This window comes from Phoenix dactylifera, unplaced genomic scaffold (assembly GCF_009389715.1).
Source record: "Phoenix dactylifera cultivar Barhee BC4 unplaced genomic scaffold, palm_55x_up_171113_PBpolish2nd_filt_p 000528F, whole genome shotgun sequence".
In the NCBI taxonomy this organism is placed as follows: Eukaryota; Viridiplantae; Streptophyta; class Magnoliopsida; order Arecales; family Arecaceae; genus Phoenix; species Phoenix dactylifera.
In genome coordinates, this window is record NW_024067938.1 from 101,997 (window position 1) to 111,068 (window position 9,072).

Below are 9,072 nucleotides of genomic sequence, written 5' to 3' on the forward strand. Positions count from 1 at the left end.
TTGTATTTAAGGATTGTTTTTTTGCTCATGCTAATGATATAAATCGCTTAGGAAAGGACACATGATGACACATTATTTTATTGTCGCAGTATTATTGTTAGAAAGGATTGCTGATTTTTAACAGCTATATGGAAATAATTATCATATGTATTTTTATTTGATAAGAATGATGCAACCCATCAGATTCTCTTTGATGTTGTTATAAATGCTTTATTACTATAGAGTAGTATATTGTCTCTAATGGACTCGTTGATGCTTGGAAAGGGATAATCATGTGGTCATTTGGCTTAAAAATCTATGGATGGTACCTAGTATTTTTATTTTTTGGGATAAATGTTCAAATGTTTATTTGTTTCTAGAGAATATTTCTTGATACCTTGCTTAGGCCAATGGCATGAATAAAATATGCAAGATGATATATGTTGATGCATAATCTGATTCATTATTGTTGTTGAAAAATTTTGTCGGCTTTGTACGGTTATATGGCAATAATTATAAATCTGATTCATTATTGTTTGTTGAAAAATTTTGTCGGTTTTGTACGGTTATATGGCAATAATTATAAATCTGATTCATTATTGTTTGTTGAAAAATTTTGTCGGCTTTGTACGGTTATATGGCAATAATTATAAATCTGATTCATTATTGTTTGTTGAAAAATTTTGTCGGCTTTGTACGGTTATATGGCAATAATTATAAATCTGATTCATTATTGTTTGTTGAAAAATTTTGTCGGCTTTGTACGGTTATATGGCAATAATTATAAATCTGATTCATTATTGTTTGTTGAAAAATTTTGTCGGCTTTATACGGTTATATGGAAATAATTATAAATATCATTCATTATTGTTTGTTGAAATTTTTTGTTAGTTCTATGTGGTTATATGGCAATAATTATAATATATAGATTTATTTGATATGTACGAATTTAATTCAATGAATTCTCTTGGTTGTTATTTTTAAATGCATTATTATCATAAAAAATAAAACATATATTTCTATTTGGTACAAAAAACATATCCTCTTTAATGGACGCCAAGGATATTAATTCTCGAAGAGGATAGTCATCAATTCATCTGCCATGTTCATTTTTGTAGACATTTTTTGGTGTCTTGCTCACACTAATATCATTAATAGAGTTTTGGATTGGATACACAATTGCATAAATAGATGCATTATAGTACTATTAGAAAATCTTGTCAGTTTCAAATAGTTTTATAACAATAACTGTTGTATGTAGTTTTATTCGATATGTATGAATTTAATTTAATAAATTTCTTCAACATTATTTCTAAATATTTTGTCAGCATAATTTTGGAAATTAGCATTTCATTGAGTCCCATAACTTTACACACTACCCAGAGTAGATCCACAATGAATTCAGAATTTAATACCTATAAGTCAAGTATGGATCAAAAATAGACCTATCAAAGATTTCAAGACTGGGTGATGGTTGGATAAAAGAACACCCAATATGAAACCAACCTAACTGAATCATTTTAAGGCATGGGATCACTTTTTTGAAAAACCTAATCAGACCTAGAACTATTTCAGATCTGACAAGTTACGTAGAACATAATGCATGGTTGTAGTCTTCTATCTTTCAAGTTCTTTGTAATTTTTATACTTTGAACCTATATTATTGGTGATTTGTATGGAGGGAATGAAGGAAATTGAACTTACTATGTACAATTACTTGCTCGACACCAAAACCGAACTCAACTGATACCTAATCTAAAGTTGATGAGTGCCAAGGGGGAGCATGGGGTCCTTGCTCATATAGGTGGGCAGAGTTGATCTTGCCCAAAGTCCATGTGACTACTTTGCAGAAGTTCCCCTAGTTGATTAATCACCTCCTTAGAAGCATGCCAAGTAGCAATTGATTCAATAATAGGGACTAAGTTCGCATTCAAAGGATTTTTTCTTTTTCTTTTTTTTTGAGTTGAAAATGAAGGAAGTAAGGTACTATTTTATTAGATAGAAATGATATGTACATTCAAAGGAATTGAACTTGCCAATTAGACTTTCTTGAGATTGTCCTTAACTAGGAAGCTGCTCTTGCTGAAAATATAAATTCACCTGATACAATTCGGATGTCGGGGTATTAATTGTTTAGATGTTTTTGCATTGAGGGTGGTTCGATGAGTCATGCTAAGAGTACCTCTAATTTCATTTCACATTGGGGCCAATGTGTGGCCTGCATCTCGAGCAAGGCTAAAGGGAGATCACACAGCAACCTACAGATGGAGGCCATTCTTTGAAACAAGTCTTGGCTCCAATGATTCTATATGTGCTACAAATATAAATGAATGATATGTACCTAAATTGAATATGAATACAAAATTTTATATCCTTCTAGGTTTCATTTCTGTCTCTACTGGACCACTTTTGTTAAAGATTATTCACAAAGAAAAGCAAAGATGGGTGCATATTATTTCTTTCAAAATCAGCTCAACTACAGATGCATTCTAATCAGAAAAGATTATTTGTCAAGTATACTAGAGACGGACTATGCTCCTCTCGATGGGAGAAGATATTCTACTTCTCTGAATTCCAAAATTAATAATGAAGCATCTAAATCAAATATCTATATTATTGATCATAATCTGTGCCCACTAAATAAACCTAAAAAGATATTTATATGCTAGCATTCTAAAATATATGATAAAGTACTTAAATTGAGAATTTATCTTATTGATTATGATCTATATATACCAAAATATATATGGATTGAAAAATAATAGATAATAAAATATGGTTTGATATGATTTCAGTTGTTTATTTTTTTCTATACGATTGATACACATATCAGACATCATGAAAATATGTAATTTTTAGTTTCTAAATATTTTTAGTGGTATAGATTAATAGTTTGGATCTTTAATTTGGATATCGTATATCAATGTCAGAATTGACAGTACATTCCTTCTCCTCTCGAGACGAGCATAGTCTATCTCAGCATAGTATATATTATCGACTCAAGCATATATTTGCACTCAACTAGTTCCTAACCGGGCATTAGCTGATGGGTGTATAAAATTTGCAATGCAGATTGAAAAGAGAGATACTCACATTGCCTTGGATGGTTCCAAATCTTCAGTAATGCAATCAAATCTCATCCATGATAGAATTGCCGAGTATTAGAACTTCTCACAGCCTACTTCACAACGATCCTCTGAACCCTACTGAGATAAGTTGAGCTGATGGAAGGCAAGCTTTGGGTTGTTTAAGCTAGTCTAAAAACATGCAAGTATGTTGCTCAAGCAGCTCATGAGCCTTTTTTTTTTTTTTTTTGAGAACAAATGAGCTACATAAAAATTATTAAGATTGTCTTATAACTTATATGTCACATTTATGCGGACCTGCCTGAAGTTTGATGTTGGCTTGACTAGATATTGAACCTTGAGCACCGCCGACGAAGGATGAGCTTGAAGCAGACCACATTATCGAGCCAAGCCCACCATTACGTTCTGGCCCATTTATATCTAGCTTCCTCTGTGGCCCCATCGCTAACCCACTCCGGCGGCCCATTTATAGATTGCTCCGGTTGGACCGCTGTCGGCCTTTATTCCCCCTTCTACGAGGCGGGTAGCCTTTTGATTCTTCGCCCCCCGAAAAAAACAAAACACTAATAGTTCCCTCCTCTCCAAAACCCTAATCCCCTCCTTCTCCGTTCTCCTCCTCCTCCATCTTAAACCCTGGTCCCCAATTCTCCTCTCCCTTCTCCTTCTGCTTCGATTCTTCATGAACTCCATTAGCAGCAGCAGCGAAAGCTATGCACAAGCTCTGGCGCGGAAGCACAGCCCATGGCCCCGCCCTCTCCACTGTGGGCTGGCTTGAATCCAAGGCCTCTCGCGCGCTCCCCAAGGTGCCCCTTTTCCGCATTCTGATGCCCGCCCTCCACCTCCGCCTGCCCCCCTCCGACGCTCTTCTTTGGGGGAGCCACGGTCAACAGAGCCATACTCCAATCTGGCGCTGCGTTCTTCCCCGGCAAGCTCGGGTTTCGCACTCGTCCCCGTGGCTGCGCGGCGGCAGGGGGAGGAGCTTCAAGGCGGCGGAGGCGGTGAGGAATCGGGAGAAAAGCGGGAGCTTGGAGGGGTCTGGCGGACAAGGGAGGAAGGAGGAGGAGAGCGGCGGAGAGGAGGAGGATGGGGTTCCCGAAGAGGAGGGGAAATCCTCCAGGGCGTTGCAGCAAAAGTCGGCGGAAAACCACAGCAGTGTGGTGGAAAGGAGAGGTAGGAGCGGAGGTTCCAATGCCCCACCCCTGGGGAGTCTGGAGCTCTTGGAGATTCCTGGAGTTGGGCCTCGAAATCTTAGGAAGCTGGTGGATAAAGGTTTTCAACGCGTGGCCGAGCTCAAACAACTCTACAGGGATAAGGTATATTTTTTGCCTTCAAGATTTTTAATTCAGTACCTGCACTGGCTTGCTGCATTATAGATTTTTGTTGAACTTTGTTTCTATTGTGAGATAAAAATAAAATTTAAGCTTGAATTTTTGAACAGTTTATGTGCCTGTTGGTTCTGATGGTATTTTTAGCTTGTCACTGCAATATAAGTAGTTGCTCTGGTTGTCTTTTGCGTCTGTAGGCAGGCAGAAATAGTTCAAGTGGTAAAAATTAACAAGACAATCTAATGGAGATTTGGCTCCACAGAGTTACAATGTTTGGTGCCATTTTAATGGGTAATTTCCGCACTGAATTTTCATGGCATCTTTTGTGGTTTCCATGTTAGACTGTGGCCTCTTTTTTTGTTTTTGTGTTTTAACTTGCTCATATAACCTTTTATCCATTCATTTATGTTTTCTCATAGGTCTGTTTACAGAGAAGCGTTTCTTCACATACTTATGTGAGATGATGCTTAATTTTCGGAATTATTGGTTTTAGTGAATTGTTGTTTTCTGCATTTGATTTTCGGATAGTGCTTTTTCTCTCGGACATGCATCTAATGAATATTTTTTTTCGTTTTTCTTATGTTCTATACTGCAGTTCTTTGGGAAGTCTAGCCAGAAGATGGTTGAATATTTACAGAGCTCAGTAGGAATTATTCACAAGAACCATGCGGAGAGTATAACCTCCTTCATCAAAGAAAGTGTGGATGAAGAGTTGAAAGAGGAAACTGCAGAATCTGATGTCATGCCTACACAAAGGAAACGACTCACCTTTTGTGTTGAAGGGAATATTAGTGTTGGAAAGACAACGTTCCTACAAAGAATAGCTAATGAAACTATTGAGTTACGTGATCTTGTAGAAATAGTACCGGAACCTATCTCCAGATGGCAGGATGTTGGTCCTGATCACTTTAATATACTGGATGCTTTCTATGCAGAACCACAAAGGTATGCCTACACTTTCCAAAATTATGTGTTTGTGACGAGGGTCATGCAGGAAAGAGAGTCTGCTGGTGGAATAAAACCCCTCAGGCTGATGGAAAGAAGTGTTTTCAGTGATAGAATGGTAAGCATAATATTAATATGTGATCTGTAGACAATAATTATTTCTTTTCAATTGTACCATGTTTTCAGTCAAATTCACATACAATATATTGTCTAATACCTGTTTGCTAAAGTTTGAAACCTGTATGTTGATCCCAACATGCAGGTTTTTGTGCGTGCTGTTCATGAAGCCAATTGGATGAATGAGATGGAGATTAGCATCTATGACTCATGGTTTGACCCTGTTGTGTCAAGTCTTCCGGGACTTATCCCTGACGGGTTCATTTATCTAAGAGCTAGCCCTGATACCTGCTACAAGAGAATGATGCTCCGTAACAGGGCAGAAGAAGGTGGTGTCACCTTGGAGTACTTGCGAGGCTTACATGAGAAGCATGAGAGCTGGCTTTTCCCTTCTCAGTGTGGAAATCATGGTGTCCTGTCAGTCAGTCAGTTACCATTCCATATGGATAGCTCCTTGCATTCTGATATAAGAGATCGCGTGTTATATTTGGAAGGTGATCATATGCATTCAAGTATCCAAAAGGTATACCTTTTGTTAGGCATTTCTTAGGATCAAATCCACAATGAGTTTCTGATGGAGTTTTCTTTATCCTTGACTAGGTTCCCGCTTTAGTGCTGGATTGTGAACCAAACATTGACTTCAGTAAAGATATTGAAGCTAAAAGACTGTAAGTACTCTCTCTCTCTCTCTCTCTCTCTCTGGCCCCCTCTCTTCTCTCTCCATCTTCATAAGCAAATTGATACACTAGCTTAAAATTTGCTTGTAAAATTTTTTTCCTTAGTTTGAGGTAATTTTGTTTTGCTGTTGTAATTGTTCTTGTTTCGTATTCCAACTTGGATCCTTTTCTTATGTTTTGAGTTTTATATTGTATGTAGTTCTTTGTTGTATGCACATTTTTTGACTGATGAAAATCTCTAGTTATATGTAAAACATAGAAGCATGATTTGTAGATATTAATAATTATGATCTGTCAATTATAAAATGCCAAGTTTTGGGATAATTAGGGGCACATCAAGCTAGATGAAATTTTTCGAGGCATGCCCTAATATTCCAAACAACTCAAGTTTGGCTTTTGTTCATGCAGGCTTGAATTCTACTTGTCCATGTTAGACTTGCCTGTGGATATGTTCCAATTTGGTTGGAATACTTTTGATGTGTTATTGATTTTCATTTTTAAAATATCAATATTCTGGCTTATGAGCTGCAAAGTTGCATGTCTATCTAAGATAAAATAATACTTCAGATCTTATTCTACAGATCATAGCTCCTCATGGGAAAAAGCAACTTTGCATAGTAGTGGTTTGTCTTCCCCAAAAAAAATGTTTATCATTCCTCTTGGTCAATAATGATACAATTCCTCAATGGTATATGCCAAAAAAATCCTAGCCAAACATGTTACTGGGCCTAAATTCGATTTTCAAGCTGGACCTAGTCTTGAACCCATCCTATAGTAGGTGAAGCTCAAACCTGCACGCTAGCGCAACCTTCATCCAATTTAAGGTTGCAGCATTTTAATGAGCCTATTTTATTTTCAATTTTGGCGCATCACTTGTCTGATTATATCACATATACAATTGAGTGATATTCAGGATTTCCCGATATATAGCAGCATGAAATCTTTGTATATTTCTTGACTTAGAATTAAGGTTGCAGCATGGTAGTACTGACTCATTGTTTGAACAACTGTTTACTTGTTCATTCACTTTGAAGCGACAAGGCTGTTTTTTGTTGATGATGGCATGCATCAGTTGGATGCTTCATAAACACAAGTTCCATCTTAACTACATGGATTTTAGGACTGAATTATGCAGTTCTTCAAATAATATTAGATTTAAAAGTTTGCCTAAGTTTTTGAAATTACCAATTCTCTTTCCATGGATGGTTACTTAATTTATTAATATGCCAAAATTATTAGTTCAAAAATATGCAATATCTGTAAGCAGATGAGAGAACATCTTTTTGATTGATCTCATTGCTCGTTAACGCTAAAAAGTGATTTCAGATTTGAATCCTATTGACGGTATGCAAGCTCAAATTTTTTTAGTAAAAAAGAAAAGATAGAAAAAGATGGGCTATGACAATTAAAAATCTACATGATAAATCGCACCCTACAGCATTTATAATGACATAAAAAAATGCCAAAATCGATTGTTACTTGTGCATCAAGTGGACATGATATGTGGTATTTTTGCTGGTTAGACTCCAGAAAAGGATACAAGATCTCCACAAGTGCTGTTTGGATTGGAAATTTAAGCGTTCGAAATGGGTACATTTCTTAGACGTGTGATGAGGAGATAAGGAATTGTTTCTTGGTGGATTAAGCAGGGCAATATGCGATGCCATATGACCATTTAATATAGGAAATACTTGTATGGAAATAATTAAATTAACAATGTTGCATCCAACTAAATGTTGGTTACACTCAGACCAAGTGCATCTGCAGTAGGTGTTGAGTGGAATATCTGGTAAAACAAAGTTATTTGCTTGTTAGAAGTTTAAGGCATGCACTTGTTGGGCTAATGTAGTTGAGAGGAGATTGAATGGTATTTTCATACATAAGGATGACTGAAGGTCTTGAAACAAAGGGGAACGGATGTGTGTTGAAGGATCAGAAAAGTGAGAATAAGAGGTGGAGACTTGGGAGTACCTCTGTGGAGGAGTTTAAAGAAAGCTTGGCTTGACATAATCTATTCTCTAGGGAGAAGGGTGAAGCATGTCATAATCACCCTAATAATGTGACAAAGCTGGTGGATTTTGTATGTCATGGTTTGATATTTTCTTCATTAAAGTATACATGCTGCAAGTTTTCTCTATATATCACTGCAACATGGTACACTGGGCTCTTGATATCTGACTCATGAAAGCTTGGTACCTATCCTTTGTCTTCGATGCTTTTCTTTCAAAGATGGGATGCTCCCTTATATAGTTCAGTTACAGCAATAGCTTATATATTGGGGTAAGTCTTGACAGTTGTGTTTATTGTATATTTTCTTCTTATGCTGACAACTACCATGCAGTGTACTTGATACAATGGCCAACTTTTGACGAACATAATTCTTTTAATTATTCTCTCAAGGTATGCACGACAAGTCGCAGAATTCTTCGAGTTTGTGAAGAAAAAGAAAGAAGCTTCGTCTACAGAATCTGCTACTGACGGTAAGAACCAAACCCAACAAGTAGTGCTTCCTCCCAAAGGTGGTCTGTGGGTCCCAGAAGGCAGTCGTTTCCCAGAATCTGCCCTAAAATCTCTCGACTTCAGAAGAGCCATGTCATTCCTCTCTGGTTAGCTGCCGCTCCAGCAACCAAGCAAAATACTCTTGCAGATGTGCAGAAGTCCTTAATGAGATGAAGGATTTTAGTAATGTGGAATATGCTTCAGGTGCTAGACACGTCATATTGATCCATCTGGAGCTAATGGATGGAGCTAATTTTGGCTCCAGAAAGAAACTAGGTCCATGTTGTAAGGGTATAACTTGTAGAAAATCTGGTGTTTATGTCAATATAACATGTTAGGAGTTGTCTTGATGTAAATGATTTGATGTTGTATGGTTATGGAAGTTCTAATGGTGGACATATGCTTCCAGAATCCTAATTTTGTTTGAGATGGATGACTTCATTT

The 9,072-nt window shown here is 36.8% G+C and overlaps 1 protein-coding gene across 1 annotated transcript; it reads left to right on the forward strand.

Annotated features, from left to right (window-relative positions):
• Positions 1-3,610: 3,610 nt before the first annotated feature.
• Positions 3,611-9,069, forward strand: LOC103702646. The gene is made up of 5 exons (XM_008785158.4): positions 3,611-4,378; positions 4,986-5,453; positions 5,598-5,975; positions 6,053-6,120; positions 8,530-9,069. Exons 1-5 carry the CDS (start codon positions 3,776-3,778, stop codon positions 8,738-8,740), a joined length of 1,728 nt encoding a protein of 575 aa, XP_008783380.2. The 5' UTR covers positions 3,611-3,775; the 3' UTR covers positions 8,741-9,069.
• The last annotated feature ends 3 nt before the right edge of the window (positions 9,070-9,072 follow it).

Excerpts from the sequence above, each read along its gene's own strand:
- LOC103702646 (XM_008785158.4), top strand. The coding sequence starts at position 3,776 with ATGCACAAGCTCTGGCGCGGAAGCACAGCCCATGGCCCCGCCCTCTCC. Across the intron at positions 5,976-6,052 it reads TGCATTCAAGTATCCAAAAG|GTTCCCGCTTTAGTGCTGGA; the intron begins GTATACCTTTTG and ends ATCCTTGACTAG. Across the intron at positions 6,121-8,529 it reads GATATTGAAGCTAAAAGACT|GTATGCACGACAAGTCGCAG; the intron begins GTAAGTACTCTC and ends TATTCTCTCAAG.